This window comes from Plectropomus leopardus, chromosome 15, assembly GCF_026936395.1.
Source record: "Plectropomus leopardus strain MGB_pleo_1.0 chromosome 15, ASM2693639v1, whole genome shotgun sequence".
In the NCBI taxonomy this organism is placed as follows: Eukaryota; Metazoa; Chordata; class Actinopteri; order Perciformes; family Serranidae; genus Plectropomus; species Plectropomus leopardus.
In genome coordinates this window covers 21,871,218-21,896,239 of record NC_142190.1, presented here as the reverse complement: position 1 = coordinate 21,896,239, position 25,022 = coordinate 21,871,218, and the positions used below count along the sequence as shown (strand labels likewise).

Sequence of the window (25,022 nt, the reverse complement as noted above, 5' to 3'; positions counted from 1 at the left end):
GTAAAATGAAGGCCTGCAAAGCTCTGATTAGATTACCCTGCCATGTGGTTCACTTATCGATAGTCTCATTTGTTTTCAAGGAATCTCCAGACCTGAATTGCGGAGGGTCTGATCATAATAATTAAGTACTCATGCGTGACATTTAACTCTGGTTTTTCGAAACAAAATAGGTCCTGTTCCTACATGCTGATATGGCTTTACTTAATGGTGCATTTAAGTTAATGAATATCCTGAATGGCTGGGAGTCATCTGCCCAAATCTCAATAATGTTTCCTTTCATCAATGGAGTTTTGAAGGGTGGGTTAGGGCTAGGGGTTAGGGTTAGATGAATTTGATTGTGTGAGATGAATGGTTCTGCTGTTTACAATGTTTGTGCCTCCCAGGCCTATTGGAATACACAGTGTCAATTCTGTCTGAATATTCATATGACTATATCATGAGTTTCTTTTAGATGTAACAAGCCGTTTACATAAGAAAACATTTATGTGTGACTGCCACTTGAAGGAGTGGATGATAGATTATCTGCTGAATCTCACATATTTCTCCATGTAGTCACCTTCCACAATCTTTTAATGCCCCAGGTGGCTGTTGTACAAACTGATAACAATCTGCTGAAATATCATTTTTACATGGTATGATGCAATGTTTAAACTAAGAGAAGACAAAAGGGTCTTTAAGTTGTGTTTTTGTTTTGTATGCCCTTATACAAAATCAACTCTTATAAATGGACCTGCTTGGGAAGATGCTTCATGGCACTTCTGTACTAGAGAATCTATATTTTGGAAATTAATGTGTAACAATTGTATCACAGAGGTTCACAACCATTATGAAAACTAGTTTTGCTTAATCTTGTATGGTAATGCTCCCATTAATATACATTTTGAGACATCAAAACATGAATGGAAAAGGCATTCGTAAACAAGCTATTAAAATATTTTATGAAAAAGAAACATAAGGTTGGGATAATAAAAAGTTTTGTTTTTTTCAAGTATTTTCTCAATCGTTCTCATTAATCTCTGAATTGTTCACGAAAGAAAGTAGCCTATTGGTTTGTATACCACTACGTCACAGTACGTTTGAGGGGACACAAATAGCGAGTAGCACATCATATTTTAGTACGCCCTGCTGTTGACCGTGAAGTGACTGTGAGCGGATCTCCCTCTCGCGCGCTCTGAACACAGGCGCGCGCATTCGGAGAACTGTGTTTGATCTGTGACGCTCGTCCCACCGACTATCACTGAAACCAGCAGCAATTTATCAGTTTATCATAAGAAATGTATTAAAACACATGGAGGGACCGTTGCTGCCGGATGTTGTGTAGGGAATTTGAGAGGAATAATGCTGTGCTGTGTCAACAAGAAATGTGAGTACCACCGATTTATTTTCCAGTTTAAAAAATGCGACGTTAATGACCAGCATATGCCAGAAGGCTTGTTAAATTTTACGTAGGTTAATTCGCAGCCAGTTGTAGAATAATGTACAAGCTTCATAATTTGAAGAGGTGGAGTTTTATTATTGAAATATTTTCAAAGAAATGAAATTCAGCCTTTCTGGTGCCAAAGTGCAGTTTCATTTGAGCTGAGGATAAATTAGTCAAAATCCTAAAGCTAGGCTAACAATCTGGGTTGAAGTTGACTCTGTTGAACTCATAGACTGTATACAGTCTATATACTGTAGTCTGTAGACTGTATACAGTCTATATACTGTAGTCTGTAGACTGTATACAGTCTATGATTGAACTCTTCATCTTAGTATAGGCTTCATACAAAGAAAGTTGTTTGACCCTGCTACAGTGCTTTCAAGTAACTTGATTTTCTTAATTGCATCCTTAATTAGTCCATATTGTGTAAAGTAGACCCCAATAGTTTACATTTGAGTGGAAATGTAAACTATAATATGAGGAATATTATATACTGTAGTAGCAGCTCAATGCAAAAAATCAAATCAATTCAAAGTTTCCTTTTTCATTCTAAGAAAGCCAAAAGTCTATTGTTGTCTAAGAAAACAGTAGGAAAACAAAAAGTGGGGGGAAAAAATCATTAAAAACAACCAAACAAGGATTTGGCTGTATGCCTCATAAATATTTGTTATGGGCAACTACATAATGGCAGCTCTCCTTGCCCATTGTGAAGATGGAAGGAAGAGGAAGACGCCACTCTTAAATTAAAAAACTTATGGTCACAGCTCCATGCTCTAGCCTTCCTGTTTTCATACCTCAGATCAGTGCACTACATCTTCCTGACCCTGTTCCACAAGCACAGTTTGTTGTTGCCTGCTGCCTTCATGTGGATTCTTTGTTTTGTTTTTTCATTTTGTGATTTGCATCTGATTTGTAGAGGTCAGGGATGTTGGAGGAGGACAGTCATGTGGTGAAGGAGAAAACAGAGGCACGGACATCGGAATGCCACAGGCTGTCTCATTGCTGCCCTTCCTGCTGGCACTCATGGGATATGGTGAGTCTTAAAACATTTTAATAACATGACTACATGTTTGGTCTTCATCACTGTCATTTTCAATTCAGTAGATCAAGGTAACGCATGTTAACTTAAACAGGATGTGAGGAAAAGGCAGAAGAATGAAGGGAGTATTGGAGGGGCAGCCTCTTCCTCTTCCCACACCCTCTTTGCTTTGTGAGGATGTGAGGTTTGCACAACAGGATTTACCCACTATATAGCACAATAGCTCTTGAAATAATGTGCTACTGTGTTGCAACATTTTTACTTTTTCCCTAAGTACTGATATTGCATTAAATTACTCAAACATACCTACATTGTATGTGCTGAAAACTGAGCTTATTTAGTTTTATTGAGTAAATGTCATCATTTGTGGCTTTGTGGTCATTAAAATTGAACCACTGGCACCACTAAGCCGATGCATAATTTAGTGTTATATTATTGAACATGGGATATTTTTTTTCTTTTTTGGTATCATCATGCACAATTATGTTGTCAAAAGTTACACTGCATAGCAATTAGGTTACATTTCCTCCGTAATTGTTATGTAATTTTTTTCAAAAAATGACCTTTCCCATTTGACTTCTCATACAGATGAAACATTAAAGTTCCAGTGTGTAGTATTTAAGGGCATTTATCAGCAGAAATAGCATATGCAATTAACAACTATGCTTTTATCAGTTCATAATCATCTGAAAATAAGAATTTATATCTACATACAGATATGTAGCAAGCCAAAAAGGACAAATAAAAACACTGGCTGTAGATTTTTAGGGCCATTTGCATTTTGACTTAACCCATTGTATATTTGTAGTTCTACACACTTGGCACATGGGAGAAGTTTCAGCTCAGCAACCCCAATGCTAGATGCCACCAAAACCTAAAATCTGTTTAGGTATAGGATATTTTTGGTAAAATTGTCTGGTTAAAGGTCCAGTGTGTAGGATTTGGTGGCATTTTAGGATTTATTATATCTAGATAATATCATGTTATTGAATGACTGCAATAAACTGAGCCAGAAACACATCGTATGGGCTCAGTGATGGACGGCTTATTGTTTATTGTCTACCTATTGCGCATGCACGGTGCATGTATGATCGGTACAGTGGTCGCTCCTTTGCCCTATCTCACTTCTGTGTATCCTTTCTGCAGCTTTTGCAGGGCTCAATATCTGGCCCTCCTTCCACGTTGCCCTTAGCAACGCCAGTGTATTTGTGGACTTCAGCACAAAATCCAACAGCACCTCCATCCGCAACATGAGCCTCTCTCTGGTCAACACAGAAACCAACACCACCCTTCTCACCAGGATTCTCCCCAACAACCAACCGGCCGGTAGGGTGGAGTTCAACTGTTCTTGCTTCCTGTATGCAGGAACTTTCCGGTTCCTGCTGAGGCAGACCAGCATCTCTGTCGTTTCTCATGAGAATGGCACACATGACAGCAGCGCAGAGAGCACTGCCTGGTGGTGGAGTTCAGAACTGCAGGTGCAGTGGCCCACCTTTCACATCGCAGTAGACAGGGCCGCAAACCACTCGGGATCTTTTCAGGCAAGACAAACAAGACAACAAACTTTACTCACTAAGTTGGTTTATTGTGCTGCAGAATAATGACTGTTCATAGTTCTCTTCCTCTGCCTCTCTCAGGTTGGGATATCCACTAATGAACACTTTCAGGCTTGCTCCAGCGGCATTGACTCGGCTCTCTTCCTGGAAGTGAGCTACATGGAGTACAACCAGATAGGACGAAACAGCATTGACAAGGTCCAAGCACGCACACGACACCCCATCAAACCCCTCCGTTCCCAGAGTGTTGAGCTGTCCTGCGCCTTCCCCTTCACAGAGAGAGACTTCATACGAGTGGCTCTACGGTCTCCTCATGCAGCGCAGGATGTGAAGAGCTCTGGACCTCTCTACCTGTCCCGTATCTTCTCCTATAAGCTGCTGGTGGAAAACCCCAATGCTTACAGGAGTGGCTGTGAAGGGACTATGACTGTCAAACTAATAACGCCACCTTGTGCTCACATCAATGGGAAAGTATTGCTGTATAAGGATGCAGGTGGTGGGAGAGGGGTTGCCGTTTCCTCCAGCATGGAAGCAGTTGGAACAGCACTTGTGGGGTTTGGACCAGAGGAGCCATCGTCTCCGCTGTTGGCCTTTAACTGGCTGACTCAGGGAGAGAATGAGACAGAGTTCAACTGTTCTGTGTTTTACCCAGGGAGGAATAAGTACTGCTTTCGCTTTGTTTTCAACTTCAGTCGCTCTCCTAGTCCTGCACAAACCTGTTTGGTGGTTCACAAGCGTGCAGGTGAGATTCACATTTGGCAGCTGTCAAGAATACATTCATACTCCTTTCTGCATGTCATTCAGTTGTGTCAGATCAGTACCGGTGCAGTGATTTTTTTCAGTAAGAGCTGAATTTTGAGAGAGGGAAAGAGTTGCTTTACTCATCCAGATTTTAACAGATTGATACAATCCACTTGTGGATTGTATCAATCTGGGCCCTGGAGGAAACGGCAATCTGGGCCCAATCTAGGCTGCCATACAACTGGGTGATACAACTGCTCTTTAATCATTAAAGAGCAGGCAAGTGGCATTTTTCAAGTAGGCATCTTGACATGTCACATTACGAAAAGCACAGACGTTAAAATTATAATGAAAGATGACTTCACTCCATTTGGCTGCATTGGTTTCATGGTGCTGGTATTGTGTTTGCTGACTCATTAGCTATGTTCGAAACCGTCCCCTCATTGTACTATTCACTATTCACTATGTAGTGTGTAATAAATAGTGCACAATATAGGGAATAACCAAACAAGATTTCGGACACTACGTTGGAATTTTTTTCCCCCCGGAAATACACGACCTCATTACATTGTGGTAGACGAGAGCTGAATGTAGTATACATAGTAAGTACACTCAAATTTGCTGTGTATTGTCGGCATTTTACAGTGCACTATATAGTGGATGAAATTTACAGCAGAGAATTCGGACACCACTACAAAATGGCGAACACATTATATAGTGCACTATATCCGTGATAGGGGATGGTTTCGGACACAGCTACTGTCACACTATCATTCCATATTTTTAACTAGCAATATCCGGTTGAGATTGTACATTATGAAAAAAGATGACAGCTTTATAAAGTTATTATTATCAGATTTATTTTTTTTATCCCCAGGGGGAAATAGTGGTTCGTACAGTCACTGATGCCAAGCATAGAGAATAATAGAAGTAGAAATTAAAGGTATTAAAATAAGAATTAGTAAAGATATAAATGAAGAAGTATAAAATAAAATTTAAGAAATGTGCATTAGTAAAAATCCAAAATAAAATATGTGAATTATCTTTCAGTTTCACACCAGTATAAACAAATGTAATGATGTAAAATATGTATAATATGTTGAGTATGTAAAGTGCTTAGAAGTACATAATTACAAAATTACAAATGGAACAGAAAATAAACATCACATCACTAACTGCTATTTTAGTTCATGCATGACTAAAATTGTCATCTTTGTTTTTTATAGTGTGACATAAGGGGTGACCGAATATGTCCCAACTGCATGACCAGATCACACATTATCAGTGTAGTCAGATAGAGCTCCTACACAGAAATTTTGATTAAAAAAATGCATTGTGCAAACTGAGCTTCATCATTTAAATGCAGGAAATCCGTGTCAGCACAGTATATTACCACAGAACAGAAAATAGTCATCATAACCCTTGTACATTCCCTTGAATTCCAGTGTAACAAATTGTAAAGTGCATATACAGCATATGACATCAAACTGACGTGTCAGCCTCAGTACATAACCAATTATCTTTATTTTTGGTGCAGATGCACAACCAAGTCATTCATAAGAATCATGATGTTCAACACCAACAAATATATGTAGGCCACAAATCCATTGCAATGTCAAGTTGCTTGTGTCTCTGTGTGCTCGCTTTATCTACTCCAGGGATAAAACATTAACTGTTTGATGTCTTGTGATAGGATGGTTGAGCCCTTTTCAGCTCCTTGTAGTAGGGTCCAATTTGTTATGCTTCTGCTGGCTTTTTATTCCTTCACAATAATCCCAGTCTTGCATGACCTTGCTATTAAAAACACAATTTTAAGGCTTGTACACTTTCTTATTTATCTGCATTTAATATTTTTTACTGATATGTTGTTCTGCAGAGTCATGGGGCCCTTGGCTGCCCTGGAGTGTGTGCAGTGCGAGCTGTGGAGAGGGCATAAGGGAGCGAATGCGTGAGTGTTTGCTGCCCTCAGGTGTGGGAGGGATGCAGTGCACTGGCATGGTGAAGGAGCAGTCACTCTGTTCACTGGAGGACTGTGTGGGTTAGTCTCTTCACCCCTTATGAAGTCTTTATTTCTTTATCACTCTGTCTGTCCCTTGATTTTCTGCAGAATTTCACTAGAACATAAATAAATCTAGATGCCCTGTGTCGCATACTTCACCTGTGAAAATAATTGTCTGCCTTTCTTTCCAGTGTTGCCTGCTCCTTCTCCATCCCTCCCCACTGTAGCTGGCGTTGCGCCTCTAGGTGGTAACATGGTCGTTGTAGCTGGCATCTCCATTTGCCTGGCTGTGATTCTGGCTACAGTTGTGGTGACTTTGTGGAGAAAGCTTTGCAAGACCCCTCAGTGCAGCTCCGTCCGCAGAGGCTCCATGCATTCACCTGGCGGACGCAAGCTCTCTGATGAGGCCTCCATTTGTGGCCACAGCCTCCAAAGACCCAGTCTGTCTGATGGCCATGGTCCACTGGGGGGCATGGGTGTGGGACAGAAAGACAGGCCTCCCTTGGGGATTCAGCCTCTCTCACAGCCCCTGGTGATACCTATCTCACAAGACCCAGAGAGACTGTCCCCCACGGGTCAGAAGATGTTGCCGCCAATATTTGGGTATGTTTACAACATAGTTTTCTTTCATTACACAGACTACATTACAGTCAAACTTATTTGCTGCTTCCCAGTCTGATAAATAACAATATAATTGTCTCTCCAGGTACAAACTGGCTCAGCAGCAGTTGAAAGAGATGAAGAAGAAAGGTTTAAAGGAGGCCACACAGCTGTACCATGTCTCTTCAAGCCCAGTCCATGACACAGTGGTTGAGACATCTGCTTCGCCCACAACTTCCCCCATTCCTACACCAACTGGATTCGCTCATCCCACACTCCCTTTGGGCTTCCAGGACGACGCTAACCACAATCATTTTCATATTGCAGCTCCCTTTTCTGAGCCGTCGTTGCAGACTTCAAGGGTCACTTCGGACAGACGGAGTCCCAGGGTGGAGCTGGTCTTAGGTCCCTCTGCTCATGCTAGTGGGGGGAGCTCGAAATGGCGTGACCGCACCGCTGACTGGGTGGAAATGGTGGAGAGGAGTGGGTTATCAGGCCTCAGAGGAGCGGGAGATGCAGGAAACTCGTTTCATAAGAATCCAAATTTCCGTCGGACCTCCAGTTTTAATGACACTAAACCTCAGCCTCTATCTTCTGCACACTCCAGAGTGTTCAGAGAAAGGAGCATGACCCAGGTCGCCTGTCTAGCTTTGGTTATGTTTTCATATATTTGTGTAGTTTTGTGTCAGCCTTTTTCATTAAAAAAGATCAAATGTGCTTTTCAGGTGGGATCTCGGACCCTTCCTGAAGGAAGTTGTTGGACTAAAGGAGGACGGGAGAGGCAGCCATACAGCTCTTACCCCATTCCAGAGCACGGGGCCCCAGAGTGGACTAAATCCAGACCCCAGAGAAATGACCAGAGGAAGCCCTGCGTAGAGACAGCTGCTCCTTCTCACAACCATGAGCTCAAACACACAGGAACCAACACAAACAGCATATCAGCAGACCTCGGTGGCACTGGGGAAAGACAAAGGAGTTGTGAGATTAGAGGTGGAGAGGGAATCTCAGGGATCGGGGGGCCAGTTGCAGGGCCCGCCAGTCTGAGTGTTGATCGGGCCGAGCGCGCTGAGCAGAACTGGAACCGACGCGGCCCATCGCCTATCCAGAGGAACATCCTAGCACGAAAATTAAAGGAGGCTCAGTCGTACTCTGGGGTCAAAGGGCGGCAGCGCAGCTCCACCTTTAGTGTACCGCCATCGGAGCAGAGGAAGGGTCGCTGCCACTCTCTGCCAATGTCTGGCTACAGCAGCAGTGGCGGCTCACCCTACAAACTGAGTGAGGCAGAGCAGAGGATGTTGGACCTAGATCTGTCCTCAGCATATTTAGGGGAGGAGGAGTAGAGGTTTGTAGCACTGGTCCAGGGAGGAATTGTCATTGCTATTTACATTTTTTCCTAACCTAAATCCTTTCTGCTATAGCTGTGATTTAATCTTAAAGGGACAGTTAACCCCAAAATCAAAATACATTTTTTTTTTCTCTCACCTGTATTTCTATTTATCAGTCAAGATTGTGTGTGAGTTGCTGAGTGTTGGAGATAATGGACATACAGATAAATGCCCTCTTTCAAATCTAATGGAACTAGATGTCACTCCGCTTGTGGTGCTCAAAACGCCCAAAAGTACAATTAAAATAACAGCAGCAATGTCTCTTTGCCAGTAATCATTACGTGATTGCTCAAGATAATCCACAAACATTGTTATGAGCATTTCCATACAACAGCTTTTTTTTTTTAGCACCACAATACGAGTTCCATCTAGTTCCATTATATTTATGAGAAGACACACATCTCTACTGTCGATATCTCCAACACTTGGCTACTCACACCAAAACAATCTAGACTAACAAACAGCACTACAGGTCAGAGGAGAAATATGTGTTTTTGATTTGGAGTCCATTAAACACAGACATATATCAGTGAACATGGCATGTATTCTGGGCCCAGTTGTTCAGAGAATTTAATCTAGATCAAAATGACCCACATTTGGGTATCTAATATTTTGCTATCCAGGATCAGTTAATTCATCTGACTGTTGTACCATTTTTGCAAAGCATTGTTGGTTTTTTTATTTTTGATCACCCTGATCCAGATACAAACTTTTCAAGATTACTAAAAATGACCAGTGCTCTAAATGGGACTACATATCACAATATAGGCTGCTGACTCTGAAAAGAGCAGGACGAACATTCAGTGTGGGGTCACTTTAAGAGAGTTATGTGAAGAGACAGAAAATTGCATTGAGGATGCAATAGTTAGAGAGTACTATAATATAAAGCGCCAAATAAAAATTTAAGAAATTATCATATCTCAAAGATTTTCATTGAAATTAAAATCTGTTAAGTCACTGTCTGTCACTGAATTAGGTTACACAGTTATAAGTGAGCATATGGCTAACTAATGAAAGATGTTGCATTTGCAGTATTAGGAAATGGATGTTTGATATACGAGTAAATAAATTCATCAGCATGGTTTCAAGACTTAATTGCCACAAGTGCCACCAAAGAGAACGGAACAGAGATCTTTGGTACTGTAACTTTAAATATTTTTTGTTTAATACTGACAGCTATTTGGGGGATTATTTTATGGGGACAAAATATTTAATTTCTTTTAAATTCAAATTACTGAAAGGCTTAATGGGTAGTCTGATGTAAAGTTTATCTACTTAATGTTTAAACAAGTCAACCAAAAATATAAAAAGGATATATTTTTGACCAATTCGAAAGTTTTACTACATTTTGACCCTGAAATCCACTCTGAATCCAGCCTTCAACTGGGATCAGGATAATCCTGATTTTTCAATCAAAGGTATACCAATCTTACTAAAACGAGAAACAAGATTTGATCCAATCCTACAGCTGAAATCCAGTCAGATTACTTTTGCACAACTGAGCCCTGGAGATTTGGGAAATTTGCTTACCTATAAGGAGAGCACAACTTTTTGAAAAAAAAGTTTAAGTTTCTGCTTCAAACAGGTTTTTCTATTTCATTGGAATGTTTTTAATATTTAAAATTTTGATACACATTATAATTGAATATATTTTTGTCTTCAGAATGTTTATAAGTTTCTTTGTATATCAGCTACTGGTACAGTATTTACCATAAGTCGTTTAACCTGACCTACAGTGTGCAGAATGCACATAAGCCCTATCATTGACTTATACAGAAGACAGCTTAGTCTTATTGTTCTGCGATGTTGAATGTGCTGTTCTATCATGCAGTGATGTCCCACTGTACAAAACTGTGCAGTTGTGAGGACCACTCTCACTATGATGCAGTTTACTTTTTAGGGACAATTATCTACATAACATTAAGCTCTGTAAGCATTTTTTATGTGTTTTCTGCAAAATGCGCAGTGCAGTTGTAACAAAGTTTGAGGACAGTCAAATATGAACGTCAGCGAGGCATTGTGGCTGAGATGCTGTTTGTTTTATTGTTTGAGTAATATTATACACTTTATAGAAATGAGTGCTTACTGGAAAATAGTGGATACAACATTTGACATAGTTTCAAATGATGAAGCAAAGGGAGAAGTTCAAATACAACGAATTTAAACATGACATCAATCTTTGTCCTCAGTATTTTACTACATTCTATTTCATAAAAGGAAAAGTGAAACCTGATGTTTTACATTTCTCCTGCTCCACTGCCCATGGCATCCAAGAAAACAAGAGGCCGCACTTTCATGGTGGTGTGTCTCAGGGAATACCAAAGGCCTCTCCAGGTCCCCCACACCACACCATTGTCATTTGGTCCCTTGTACTGCCCTTTGCGGTAGAACTTTCCATTTAGGTTGGCTGCATGACATCTGTAGATAAGAGGGTAAATGTCAAAGATGTTGCATTTTCCAAAAGCAAATGTGAACCTCTGTGTATGCTTTTAAAGCTATTGAATTTGCTGCAGTGCACATGAAGAAGTGCACTTTAACAAAGAGCTAAGCTTGACCAGTATGATTTTTTCCTTGGTTCAACGGGTGAAACAAATCCAGAGTACAGAAACTCAAACTTTATTTCCAGAAAAGTGGTAATGCTTTTGCAAAAATGAATCAAACTCAAGATAATGAATAGGAACAGTAATACACACTAGGACTTGAAAGGTCTCACCTGTTGAACCACCAACCTGCCTTATTCTCCTGAGCACAGCTACCCTGAAGATAGCGGTCGTTATCCTGTCAGTGAACATCACCATGATTAACATTAACACAATCATCATCATCTACACATTGCCATGACAGTTAGAAATTGTTATGGGTAGAAAACATCAATGTCTAACCTGATCTCTGGTGCTGAACTGCATGCCGCCGAGACAAGCAGACCACCGCTCCACCATCCCCCGACCACCACTCAGAGCATCTCCAGCTTGCCCACTATACAGCCCATACTGGAGACGATACTTGTCCTTAAATAGGCATTAGAGTGTAGTGAGGTAAGGTGAGAATTGCAGTTTCCTCTGAACCCAAGAAACAGAACTCTAAAAATTGTTTATCTTACTGCTTCATCTGTGATCCTAAAGTTCTCATAAAATGCATAACTCCTCTTCCCATCCCAGTCCATTAGATCGATTTTCACCAGGTTCTTACCTAAAGGGTAAAGAGATACAGTAGACGCAAAACTTTGGGGAAAACAACCAATCAGGCAGAACATTGCAGAAAAGACTATTTCAAAATTAAAATATAAAAGGAGATTCTTGGATTTTAATTATTTCTGACCTTCTGACAGTAGCGAGTACATTTGTTCATTCCCCAACCAAAACTCATCATTCCACAGTTTGAAGTCACCAAAGCCATCTCTGTAGTCCACCCAGTCTCTAATGTGAGACAGAAAATTAGACAGATGTTTTACCTCACATGAAACAGCTGGATTAGCTCTATCAACAACTACACTGTAATTTGATGCTTTGCAAGAATTTGGGGACTTTTTCCATATACTGTCCAGCATGTGGGTTGGTTTCTCTGCTTAAATACCTGTTGAAGTCAACTTTTCCATGTCGACGTCTCTGAAACACTGTCCATCCTCCTCCATCGTCCATGTCACAGTAGGCCAAAAAAGGATCCAGGTGTAGTTTGGGTCTGATGCGGTAAAAGCCACTTGGTGGTCTCAGTCTGTCAAACAACTCAGAGCAGTCTAGAGAGATAGCATTGAAAAGGTCTCAAAGACTGCTGATTATCATCATAATACACTTGCTCACACATCCCACACTGTAATTTTACTTAAACACCTGAACACTTTTATGACATAATGTGAGCTGTTATTACCTTTATCATGGACAATTAAGCTTCCTGCTGGCGGAAGTGGTTTCATCAGTGTCGTATCAGAGCTGTCTAAAGTCCCACTGCTGTTGTGGTTTACAGCGGGGGCTGTGTCGATTTCAGGTTCAGTATTAGACACAGCAGACTGAAATGGCCGGAAGTATTTGTGTTTTTGCAAGTGCTCAACTTGCCAAGTTGCAATTAACAGTCTGTTCTCCAGTTTCTTTATGCTGCGCTTGAGAGCTGCAACTTCTGGCCCGCATGAGTCCATTGCCTTAAATGAGGAAAATTAATTACAAATCAAACATGACATTACCTTTTTTTTGTACTGGTACCTAGAAGGGTGCCAGTAAAAGCACAGGGCAGCATCTTCAAACTGTATGAAACAGATTTTATTTTGAGTCTCTGGACTTTCCAGGAATGACATTTCTTTGATAACCCTGCCTGGAATTCTGGCTTTTTGAACCATACAATATTTCCTCCATTTTCAGTATTATCACTAAAACAAAGATCCTGATGCCTAAAAAAAAGTAGGAGAAGCTACATACTGACAACGGTGTAGAAGAAGCCATGGTCGGGAACGCCAGAGCCAACAACAGCAGCCCTGGCATTACTTTTAGGAACAAGTCCTCTACTGCAATAAAGGTCTGAAATTATCAGCACAAAATATATTAAAGATTGAAGAAATAAACAGATACTTCTCAAAACCTGAAAAATCTCTGCGCCACAAGCTTACCTTCATTTTGCTCCTCTTATTTGCTCCAGGTGCAGTGTTCTTTTTCTTCTGAAAACGTGTCAGTATTATTTATAGGCAGGGCTGGTTCTGCATGGTCCACATTAGAGGATCCAGATTCGACCAACCTTGCCAAACACTGAACTCAAGCCAGTTTGATGTTTTCTTCCTCTATCAAGGATTCAAGTATTAGCTGATCTCAGACCTGCAAAAGTTTTCATGGACAGAAAGTTTTTTAAAAAAACTCCATTCCTTAAATACCAGAAGAACCATCTTCCTTCTTTTCTTCCCTTTTTGGTAGGTAAAATCATGCAAAAAAAATATTTTCCTTAAATTATTAATCCATGTTCTACCACGGTGCTTCCAAAGAACATAGTGCACAGAAATATTTTTTACAGAGAGTTTAGTTGGATGAGTGGGTCAACATCCTTTCAAAATTCAACCATATAGCCTAAATGTCAAGAAAAAAACATTAGTAAAATCATTCCAAGTAATGCAGATTATAAAATACAAAGTGATAACTGAAAGAAAGTAATCATTCTTGTGGTTAACACTAGCCTATACATTGTACACTATATAAATCTGCTGATATTACAGAATGGAGATGATCACTAGAGTGCATATCACCAGTCAAGAGTGTAGGTCAAGGAGGGGACGCATAGTTTATGAAATGGGGGAGTTGGGGGTCCTCTGTCTTTCTCACAATAAAAGCCCTCTGCTACTGTAATGTCTCTTAAAGGGGGGAAATGCACATAACTATTGAAGGGGACATGTCCCCTATGTACCCCCTGACATATACATTTATGTCTACAATATATGAAGCAACTGCCAAACAATACAGGTTAGAATACAAAGAAAAAGAGGCATTTGGGAACAGATGTTGATTAAAGCCTGTCAAGATATCAGAGCCAAAAAACGTGTTGAAATTGATCCTCTCATCCATCCACCAGTCATAAGACCCAAAAGTATTAATTTCACAAGTATGTGAAACAAAACAGCAAATTGACTTTACGTGTGCTTTGGATTTGGCTCCCCCTTGTGTAATTTTGTGGTCAATGGTTTAAAAAAAATTGATTTACTCATTAATTTTTTTTATTTTTTATTTTTTGGCATGACACATATATCCACAACATTTCCATTTTATTAGGTTTTACCGTTTTTTGGTTGTTTTTTTTTTATGTTAAAATGCCCTCAATTTGTACCATGACTTTATTTTAAGCTCTTTTAAAAACCTGTTAAATAAAGCAATATATGGCAATTAACCAGGCTAGTGATGTTATAGCCTACACATTATTCTGCCCCAGTCTGCAGTGCCCTTTAATTTAAAACTAGCCTTTCCATTGATTTTGCAGTCAAGTTTTGACTTTTTTCTAAAGGATGACACTTTTACCCGAGAAATATAACTTTGAAACATTCTGATTATGTACAAAATTTGCTCATAAAATCAAATCTCAGACACAAAACTCTTACTTTCTGCAATTATAGCGTTATACTCTGCAGCTACGGTTAGCCTTTACAAACCAGCAGAGGACTATTGCTGTGAGGGAATGCGCGTGCAATTAAAACCAGATGTTGCAGAGAGGACGGAGATGAGAGAGGGCTGCTGCAGCCTGCTGGCTAGTTACTTTTTAAGATAATACGCTACTAGTGGTTCAGAGAGACCTGCACATGAGGGCTACAGACGGATTCTCGGTCCGTTTTCTAGCATGTGAGTAGTTTTGAGCAGAAAAGATGACTAAAGAGTAACGACGGGGGAAAAAAGGCCGATCGTTGGAGCTCCAGGAAGTCCCAAACCGCTACGTTTGCAAAAACGGAGAGGGATAGTGGATGGACAGAAAGAAAAAAACTACCCGGTTAACCTTTGAACCGTCTTCCTTTGTCCTCGCAAGAAGAAGTCACAAGACTAAATCCCGTATAATTTCACGAATGACAGCCCTAACGGTAAGCAGGCGGTGAGAGTTTGGAGTGTTTTTTGGGGGGTAATTTGGTTTCAGCTGATAAACAAACAGTCCAAGGGGAAGAAGGGACGGTGGGAAGGTGCTTGAACCAGAGGAGCTGAAAAGCGAAGTGGTTGGTGATGTTTAATATCGCTGTTTTTTGTCGGTGGTCACTTGACTTTCTTTTAACTTCTTGCTTGTATGTTTTGCATCGACGGCTAATCACTACACTTGCTGTGTGATTAGTTCAGGAAGCGTTAATGCACCCTAGATGCTGATTAGTTGCACCATGATAAAAGTGTTTGTCTTTCTTTCAGAGTGGATGTGTGTACGAAAGAACTTGTATTGCAAGACAGGACACAGTGTTTGTCCTCTGCTTTTTTTTTTTTTTTTTTTTTACAATATAACTTTGTAGCAACATGCTGAATAAGGGAATTTGATCTTTTTACACACTTGTTTTCCATTGCAGAAACTACACGTTCAGAGCAAAACGAGAAGGAAGACACACACACACCATGTCCTCTGTCTATTTCAACCCAGGGTCTGATTCAGGTGTAAATGGGTGAGGAATGATGCTTTCTATGTGAATGTGGTGATGGCGTTGTTTTGCATTGTTTCATGACTTTTCAGGCTACTTTTTGTGAAGATTTTATCATGCATTTGTTATCTGTCTGTCTGTCTTTTAGGAACGTTGCAAAGATGGAGGACGCCAAAGTGGAGATTGACGATGGAAAGGATCAGAGTGTGGTGCCAGACACAATGTATCAGTGAGTTTCTACAGTTTTGGCTGCAGACAGTATACAACAGTTTTTTTTCAGAAGCATATTTGGCAAGTATTACTTTCTTTTCTCCTTTGCAGCAATATCCGGAAGAAGATAGAACCTTTTGTTATGTCTTTTGGATTTCGGTGAGTGCAGTTTGGAAAGAGTTTTGGAGAATTTGCAAATTATGGTTCTGTCTTTACCTGGTAGTGTTTACTAATTCTGACTGTCTTGTCCAGTGTGTTTGGAGTGATACTGATCCTAGTGGACTTTGTGCTGGTGATTGTGGACTTATCCCTGCCATTGAAGAGCAGAGATGTTGGAGATGCTATAGAGGTCGTGTCCCTTATCATCTCCTTCTTTTTTCTTGCTGACGTCCTCCTTCGGGTCTATGTGGAAGGGTGAGTGACAAAGGAGGACCTTGCATGCAGTGGCATAGATTACAAAATATATATTATAACCTGTATCCAACATATTCACATGTAGTTTACCCATATCTTCAGTTTTCACTGCACAGCTACTCGCTTGTGAATATGAGAACAAGAAATGTTTGTACCAGTGATGCAAACCCTCCCAGAGTTCCCTGTCAGCAGAAATCAAGAGTGATTAGCTGTTAAAAAGGAAGCTGTGAAGAGGAAGCTGAACAGGAAATGTATGGCATGTACGGGACAGGTCCTTGGGAAACATAATGACTCAGAATACGAGTGAAGTGTCACTGATTAAATACTTTCTACTACAGTAATGTTAGATTCAGACAAATACTATTAGTTGCATTATCTGGGCAGTTTTCTCAGCTTATTGTCTCATGCTTCGTCTTTTAGGTTCAAAGTTTACTTCAGCTCCAAGCTTAACATCGTAGATGCCTGTGTTGTGGTGGTCACGCTGGTTGTCACCATGATCTACACCTTCACTGACCTGTCAGGATCCAGTCTCATCCCCAGGTACCTGCTTGCCCTTTCATTCCCAGCTAACGGACATGTAATGTTACCACAAACAGCTCATACAGGTGTGTTTGGCTTCTTTGTAGTGGATAAAGAATCATAAAAGTACGTGAAAAGTACACTGGGTCTGCAGGGAAACTTGGGTATAAAGGTATAGATTTAGTACCTGGAGTGATTCTCAAATTAATATTTTGCATGTTTAAAGGTCCGGTCTGTAGGATTTAGTAGCATCCAGCGGCCATGCTGCAGAACTTCTCCTATGTGACAAGCATGTAGGAGAACTATGGTGGCCAGGGCAAAACTGCAAAAATGTGAATGGCCCTATCTAGAGCCAGTGTTTGGTTTGTCCATTCATGGCTACTGAAGAAACAACACGGTGGACTCTGTGGAAAAGGATCTGTCCATGTTAGGAAATTAACATTTTACATCTAACATGCAATTTTGAAAGATTTGAAATACTTCTCTTTAATCTCTTTTAACAGTAATTTGATGAATTTGCAGAGATGATTGTTAAAAACATAGCAAACCATAACCATATTTAAAATGTTTAATAGCGATCGGGCTATATTATGTTCTTTTAAAACAGCAACCCTCTTTTTGCAAACGAGAAAAGCTGCTGACAAATCTATTGCTGTGAGAAAAAAAGTTGTCTTGCCGAGTTTTTCTAAATGATCTTTTAATAGTGTGTGCTACTGGCTCATTCGCTGCTTCATGACTGGATGACTAAAAGCCACAGCAACCTAAGACACACACGCAGCACCTGTTTTACTTGTGCTTCTTAGTCATTACAGGAAGGATTTTACTGCACTTTCAAAATCAGAGGAGAATAAGCATGAACTCATTGAATCCATGGGAGGTCAGAACAAAGGGAGTGCGGGCCAGACATGGGCTGTGGACCCCAAATTCCAAATTAGGCAGTTTTGTTTTAAGGTAACAAAAACACGATTGCTATTCGTAGGTAATTATGAAAAAACAAAAACATAGTTATGAATATTATATACCCTTTCTGCAAATAGATGCCCCTCAATTCTACACACAAGCCCCCACATACTCACAGTCTACCCATACAGGTGTTTTCACCAGTATCGCCTGATAAGACCTTTTCTCAGGACTGTGTACAAACTGTGTCTCCTGCTAGTTTTATTGCATATCTAAGGGTGGGAAAATTTGTAACGTGCAAATTAGTCCACAGAGTTGAATGACCTCACTATAATTCCCAGACTAGCTCCACCCAGTTTCCTTCTGATTAAAGGTCTAATCAGAAAGTGTGAATACTTGTATCTTAAAATACTGATAAGTACTGTATTATTGATTTCAACCATATTGCCTAAACCCTTACATCAACCTACTATATTATTGTTTTGTCCTTATTTTTTGGAAGGACCTTTAATAATGTTGAGCACATTATGTTCAACGCCATCAACATTGTACATGTATATATTTTTTCATTCATTCTTCATCAGGGTGGTGACATTCTTGCGTTTCCTGCGAATAATCATCCTAGTGAGGGTCTTCAGACTGGCAGCTCAGAGGAAAGAGCTGGAGAAAGTCACCAGGAGGATGGTAAGGTCATCACCATGGATGCATGGCAAACTGTGAATAGCTAATGTACAATAGCTCTTCTGGAGGATTGCAGCTGTGCAGAATTGGCATCAAGAGAGACGATGTCTACCTCCTGATCGCTGTTATTTTTGTCAGGTGTCTGAGAACAAGAGACGTTATCAGAAGGATGGATTTGACCTTGACCTTACCTACGTCACAGGTAGTCATTACATGCTGTTTAATGCAAAAAACAGTATTCATCCAGAAAATATGTATAGATGACTAAAAATGACAGCCTGATTGTGAAACATCATTTGCTTCTTCATCCACTTCTCAAGACCGTGTCATCGCCATGTCTTTCCCCTCCTCCGGGAAGCAGTCATTCTACAGGAATCCAATCAGGGTAAGTCTGACACAACGAAGGGCGCCTAGTAGCTCAGTTGGTAGAGCTGGCGCCCCGTGTACTGAGGCTACATCCTCACCGCAGCGGCAGTGGGCTCAATTCCAGCCTCGGCCCTTTGCTGCATGTCATCCCCTCTCTCTCCCCCTTTCATACTTAACCTGTCCTATCCGAATAAAGGCAAAAAATCCCCAAAAATAATATTAAAAAATAAATAAAATTCTTACCGCAACTTTGGTACACTGTACACGGTCATCAATTTCAAGATTTAATCTATTCATAGGCACCATTTTTTACAACACACAAGCACATTTCTGCACACGTTTTAACCTCTTTATTCTCTTCCTGTGCAGGAGGTGGCGAGGTTCCTGGACACTAAGCATGAAGGGCACTATAAAGTTTACAACCTGTGCAGTAAGTTGACACGTCCTCTTGTCACATGTACTGCATTCCCTTTTTTATGCACATTTACAGCATGACAACACTATCCTTTGTTTCCAGGTGAGAAAGGATATGACCCCCAGTTCTTCCACTACAAGGTTGAAAGGGTCTTCATTGATGACCACAATGTGCCCTCCTTGGAGTGAGTAACATTTTCTGCATGATGTCTTTTTTTTTACCTTCCTTTTTTTTTCTTGTATACCGAATCACTTTAGATTACAGCTATAGAAAAGGCCTTTTATTATCACAGTAGTGATGTTGATGCATTATGTTGACATTATTCACACAGCCAAAATGTAAATGACTCTTACATTCCTCAGTGTGGTGTCAATACATCTTATCTCAATTTTAAAAGCATGATTGCACTGTTTTTTCTTGACATGTGCACTGACTGCAAATATTTCTGTAAAGTATTACAAACACATCCAGAAACCAGACGTACAAATAACTACTATTACGTGTTGTACAATAGTTTGCCGGCTTATCTTAATGTCTTTATGATTGTGTGCACTGCTGTTTTTCTCAGGGACATGCTGAAATACACAGCAAATGTGAGGGATTGGATGTCTGCTGATCCCAAGAACATCATCGCTATTCACTGTAAAGGAGGGAAAGGTGATGCCACAAATTCCGACTTGTTTCATCATCATTTTAAGGGAATTTTGAGTTGATCAAAGCATCAGTTTTATGTACAGTTGATGTGTTGCTTTTACCCTTTGTTTACCCTCCACTACTCTCTTTCATAGGACGCACAGGTACGATGGTGTGCACCTGGTTAATTGACAGTGACCAGTTTGAGAGTGCACAGGTATGTGTGAGATTTGTTCAAGCAAAGGTTAATGCATTAGCAGAAACATCTTCAAACATTTCTTTGCATTAATTTTTGTGTTTGTCCATCAGGACAGTCTGGAGTATTTTGGTGAGAGGAGGACAGACAAGAGTCGCAGCTCCAAATTTCAGGGAGTAGAGACTCCCTCTCAGGTGAGAACAAGTCACGCAGGGGCTTTACTAACAAAGATTTTTTTAGGGAGGTATTTATTAAAACTTTTCAGTCAAAAGACTGTGAAACATGTAGGTCAGTGTTTTGTTTTGTCCATAGCCAGATGTTCAGTAGCAGAGGAGTAAGGAAACCATAAAAACATTCATATTTAAGGCTACATTAGATAACTTTTTTTAAGCTAATATGACAAAAAGTTATATTTTTTATTTTTCATAACTCTATCCTGAAAGTACTACATGGGGCAGATTTTTTTTTTTTTTTAAATGGCATTTGCAAGACTTAAAAAAACAAGCAATCACAGCTGTCAGTCATGTCAATCACTGCTTGTGAAACTGTCAAACCAGGCAGCAGAGATCAAATATGAACCAAGATTCTGTTACTGCATTTAGCTGTAAAATGACAAATACTGCTCTGGCCAGTGGGTGATGCTGTATCCAAGAATTTGGTGGGGTCACAAACTTTTTCAATTTACAGTTAAACATTACACTGAAATATGTCTCCTCAAACATAGGCAGTGCAGTACCAGAATAGTGATTCGTAATTGATCTGTGCTGACTAGTTTGACAGTTTGACTGCAGTTCACAAACAGTGACTGACATTATTGACAGCTACTTTCTTTGAAAATGGCCTCCCATCATAGACTAGATTTTCTAAATCCTGAGAACAGAGCCAGGCGGAGTTCAAAAGTCGAGAGTTCTTTCAGACCGCCTCAATTACAATATGCTGAATGTTTAGTGTAAACTTTCAGCATTAAGTAGCTGAAATCAGAGAATACCTACTTATTTTTCTTTAAACTGATTATGAAATTAGTTGGCAACAGGTTGATGCATCATTGCAGCTCTACATTTAAGGAATTTTGTGTAGAATTAGAAAGACGTCTGGCTGGCGCCCCTCAGTGGCAGAATGAAAAATTACACTATGGCAGAAATAAGGGGGTGAAAGGAACAAATAGACAGGACTCACTTTTCCAGCAACAAGACATTATGCCATCAAAATAATTTGAAAGGTACTGCAATCCCTAGCAGTACCATAATATATAATATTTATTTTTAATACAGTTTAATATTACATTATGTACATACAGTATGTTTCATGCATTTTGGATACACTTGATTTAAGCTCATTATTAATCTTGACAGTTTAAGACAGTTTGAATTGAATGGCGGTAGAGAAAATGAATGAGACACTGGTATACAAGGTGAAGATGTTCTTTACGAATTACAGAGCCGGTACGTCGGGTACTACGAGGTCATGAAGACCAAGTTCAACAGACAGTTGCCTCCACCTCAGAGCCTCAGGATCAAGAGCATCCGCATCCACTCCATAGCAGGTAAAAGCCAGCAAACCAGCACATAACTATGGTGCCATCTATGGGGGACATCAGGTTTTACCCCTCCCAATCCTGAAATACTAATGGTAATAGCCTATTTGGTAGTTTAATGCAGTGTTCTAGGTAGTAGCATAGCCAGAAATATTAATTTAGGTCAGTCTGTGAGATATAAGTTTTGCAAGAACCAAAGCATAAAGTGTTATTCAGATCAAACCAAACAGGTTTTCACTCTTTATTTTAAGGCCTCATTTAAGCAATACTACATGAGAGGGTGCTAAACGGTCGCATGACAGTGATGCGGTGAGGACCTAGACACTTCCGTTTAGGGATTTCCTACACTGAATAAATACTAAATAATATAATAAATACTGCAAACACAAACATGCCTATTCAGCTTAGTGTTGCTAAAAATAAAATCGAAGCTCAAAAAAAAATTAAAGACAAATTTAGGTGCTGCACATCTGCAAACTTCACAGGTAGGCCTATTAAATAATTAAAAATGAAACTGAAATTAATTGGTAGCCATGCGCCCTGCAGATTAAGAATGCAAAGGAAGCTGTGAAATGTTCTCTTCAAACCCTTTCACATGCACAGATCCCCGACAGCAGTCACTGACAGCAAGTTTGATTAGGCCACCTGTGCCTTGTTAGTCAGTCAAGCTATCAATTAGTTGTCTAATCTCCACTATAATGTACAAAATCTCTTACAAAATATGTTTTTCATAAACCAGGTTTGTGTGTGTGTGTGTTTTTTTTGTTTGCTTGCTTCCTTTTGGTTTCAATCTGGTTTATTGATGATAGTGATGATTTTGCCCTTTGTTCACCAGTGTCAGTGTGATTACTGGCAGCCTGGGCAGAGGAGGGCGGGGGGCTCAGCAGTCTGAGTTCCTCTGGTGACTGACAGATAGAGGGTCTGGGAACATAATTCATCCTTGAGAGACAGATTTATTGATTCTGGCTTACTTGTAAATACTCTGCTAGTTAAATGTTGATGTGGGCCTTTTAGAATCAGGTTCATAGTTATTCTCCTTTTTTTGGTTTATCCTACCCCCATGCAGTGGATGAGTCCAATTAGGGTGGGGCCAGGAGAGGTAATAAGAAGCCACCTGGGCACAGACTGTGGGGAAATGATTGTCAGTGGCAGCTTGCTGTGAGGCTGGGAGTTTTTTTTTCAGTTGTTTCTTACCTCAGTTGCTTTTTGTTCATTTTCCATGTGACTTTTTTTTCTTCTTCGCTGTTTCCGTTGTGATTTTTTGTTAATAAATCACCACCTTTTTTTCTGCACGTATTTGTGCCACCTGAGCTTCTTCAACACATCTAACTTCAGAGTCAGCCAGCCACACACAAATCCGGCATTTATGTACATACTGGCAACTTTCAGGCTTTTAAAGCCTTTCAGCTGACGAGAGCCTGAGCAAAAGAAACACTAACCTGCCAGGCACGCTGGCTGTCACTGAATGAGTGACACAACTCTGATGACTGCGTTTAGTTTATTGTAGAAAAATGTTGCAGCAAAACACTCCAAGACAAGTTCCAAGGCCGCACACAGGTGTTCAAAATGGAGAAACAGCAATCAAAGATCTTGAATAATGAAATAATTTCATTACAATCCAAAGTGGCTGTCAGCTGCTTTTCAAATGAAAGAATAGATAAACTGTTTAATCAGCCAGTGAGCAGAGTATCCCTGTAGTATAAAAACAAGCACTCCACTGTGCAGCTTGTAAATGGGAGAGTAATGTCTGAGGAGAAATGAAAATATTTTTTTAATATGCCATCAACTCATATTTCTTTGGATTTGGCTGGGTGTGCCAGCTTTAGATTACAATGGTAGGCTAAAGGCACATTGGGGCACATCCGCTGCTGGTTCCAGGACATTTTTACATGAATTCATTAAATAAGGTGACACTTCAAAAACAATTTACATACAAGAAGGCTAATTTTCCACGTGACTTCATATAGAGCTATATTTTTTTAAGGCGTAGCACACCATTAGACTGAAACTAATGCAATGTTGAACCCAAGTTGGCACCAACAACTTTATCCTTCATGTGGTATCTCTTTGTGTCTGTGTTAATATCTGCTTTTTTTGCTCTCACCCAGGTGTGGGTAAAGGTGATGGTAGTGATCTAAAGGTGAAGATAATTGTGAAGAAAGAACTGGTGTTTCAGTGTGTATGTGCAAAACAGGAGAACTGCAAAGTAAGTCTCTCTCACACACACACACACACTGCACATACACTCATCTTGTCAAACTGATTCATTTGCTGAATGTGTGAATGTTTTTTTTCCTTTAGGTGTTCCCTGATGTGGGCAGTAATGCAGCAGTCATCAGCCTACAGAACGGTCCTGTGGTTGAAGGGGATGTAAAGGTCATGTTTGAATCGAGTGCTGTGAGTGTTTGCATTTCATTCTCAAACTACACGACGGTTAAGAGTAAAGAGTTAAGAGTTGGTGTTCAGCCTGATTGTCCTATGATTCATTTTGTCTGTCATCATTCCCCTCAGGGTCTTCCGAAAGGTTATGAGGATGTCCCGTTCTACTTCTGGTTCAATACCTCCTTCATAGAGGAGAACAAGTATGTTCCCAATGCAATTATTTATTTAGATCATGACTCAAAAAGTTTCCATATTTTGTTTTGACACTAGAGTTGACTGTGAAACTCTCCACAGGCTGATTCTAACCAGGGAAGAGCTGGACAACCCGCACAAACCCAAGACCTGGGACCTGTACAAGGAGGACTTTGGTGTCACTATGTTCTTCTCAGAACCCTAATAAAAGCCTTTTAGAAAGATGAATAGGATTAAATGGCTTGTTGCTGTTGTACATTTAATAATGGGTGGGGTAGTGTACATACTCAAGGAATGAATGAGATTTCAATGTTTGAATTGAACAGAAGCATAAAATAACTTATGTTCAAATGTTTGATGATGAGGGCAGCGGGGTCTCAAACTGAGTCAAATCATGTAGACTGCAGTGTTGCTCTGATAAGTCATGGCACTTAAACTGAAATTTATAATGAAGGATGTGTAAAGAATTAAATAATGTTATGTCTCAGTGAATCTGTATGCATAGTCACTCTTTTGGGTGTCCAAAAGTGGAATAAAAAAAAATCTGAAATAGAAGCAGAAAAAAACATTTGCAACTTATGAAAAGATAATGCTTAAAGGTTGGACTCTATTTATTTTTAACACAGTCCATTCCTCTCGTCTTGAACTGCTCCCCAGTGCAATTATTAATTCATCTCCTCAGAAGTATTTCATCAGTTTGAAACTTTTTTTCTAATGAAGCATGTGTAATTACTTTAACAGGATATGCACTGTGGTTTATCAGATGGAAATGTA

The 25,022-nt window shown here is 40.0% G+C and overlaps 3 protein-coding genes across 4 annotated transcripts; 2 read left to right on the top strand and 1 right to left on the bottom strand.

The window, feature by feature from the left end:
- The first annotated feature begins 1,029 nt into the window (after positions 1-1,029).
- thsd1 (thrombospondin, type I, domain containing 1) lies at positions 1,030-10,910 on the top strand. Its single transcript, XM_042499314.2, has 8 exons — positions 1,030-1,363; positions 2,337-2,453; positions 3,606-4,000; positions 4,097-4,757; positions 6,633-6,794; positions 6,947-7,358; positions 7,462-7,990; positions 8,081-10,910. The coding sequence occupies exons 2-8, from the start codon at positions 2,402-2,404 to the stop codon at positions 8,693-8,695; spliced, it is 2,826 nt and encodes a 941-aa protein (XP_042355248.2). The 5' UTR covers positions 1,030-1,363; positions 2,337-2,401; the 3' UTR covers positions 8,696-10,910.
- fgl1b (fibrinogen like 1B) lies at positions 10,765-13,437 on the bottom strand. The gene is made up of 9 exons (XM_042499316.2): positions 13,335-13,437; positions 13,147-13,245; positions 12,605-12,872; positions 12,314-12,473; positions 12,059-12,156; positions 11,841-11,929; positions 11,623-11,748; positions 11,454-11,518; positions 10,765-11,158 (listed from the first exon to the last, which is right to left on the bottom strand). The coding sequence occupies exons 1-9, from the start codon at positions 13,338-13,340 to the stop codon at positions 10,978-10,980; spliced, it is 1,092 nt and encodes a 363-aa protein (XP_042355250.2). The 5' UTR covers positions 13,341-13,437; the 3' UTR covers positions 10,765-10,977.
- A 1,457-nt stretch (positions 13,438-14,894) lies between these two features.
- tpte (transmembrane phosphatase with tensin homology) lies at positions 14,895-24,740 on the top strand. Of its 2 annotated transcripts, none has more exons than XM_042499097.2 (19): positions 14,895-15,272; positions 15,738-15,830; positions 15,955-16,035; positions 16,128-16,175; positions 16,269-16,430; positions 16,851-16,970; positions 18,434-18,533; positions 18,669-18,732; positions 18,851-18,915; positions 19,266-19,326; positions 19,414-19,495; positions 19,880-19,968; positions 20,100-20,161; positions 20,254-20,334; positions 21,578-21,683; positions 23,783-23,880; positions 23,976-24,071; positions 24,186-24,256; positions 24,351-24,740. In XM_042499097.2, exons 2-19 carry the CDS (start codon positions 15,784-15,786, stop codon positions 24,451-24,453), a joined length of 1,536 nt encoding a protein of 511 aa, XP_042355031.2. In that variant the 5' UTR covers positions 14,895-15,272; positions 15,738-15,783; the 3' UTR covers positions 24,454-24,740. The 2 variants fall into 2 exon arrangements, with proteins under 2 accessions (XP_042355031.2, XP_042355032.2); XM_042499098.2 differs by having other exon boundaries at positions 15,262-15,401.
- Positions 24,741-25,022: the final 282 nt, after the last annotated feature.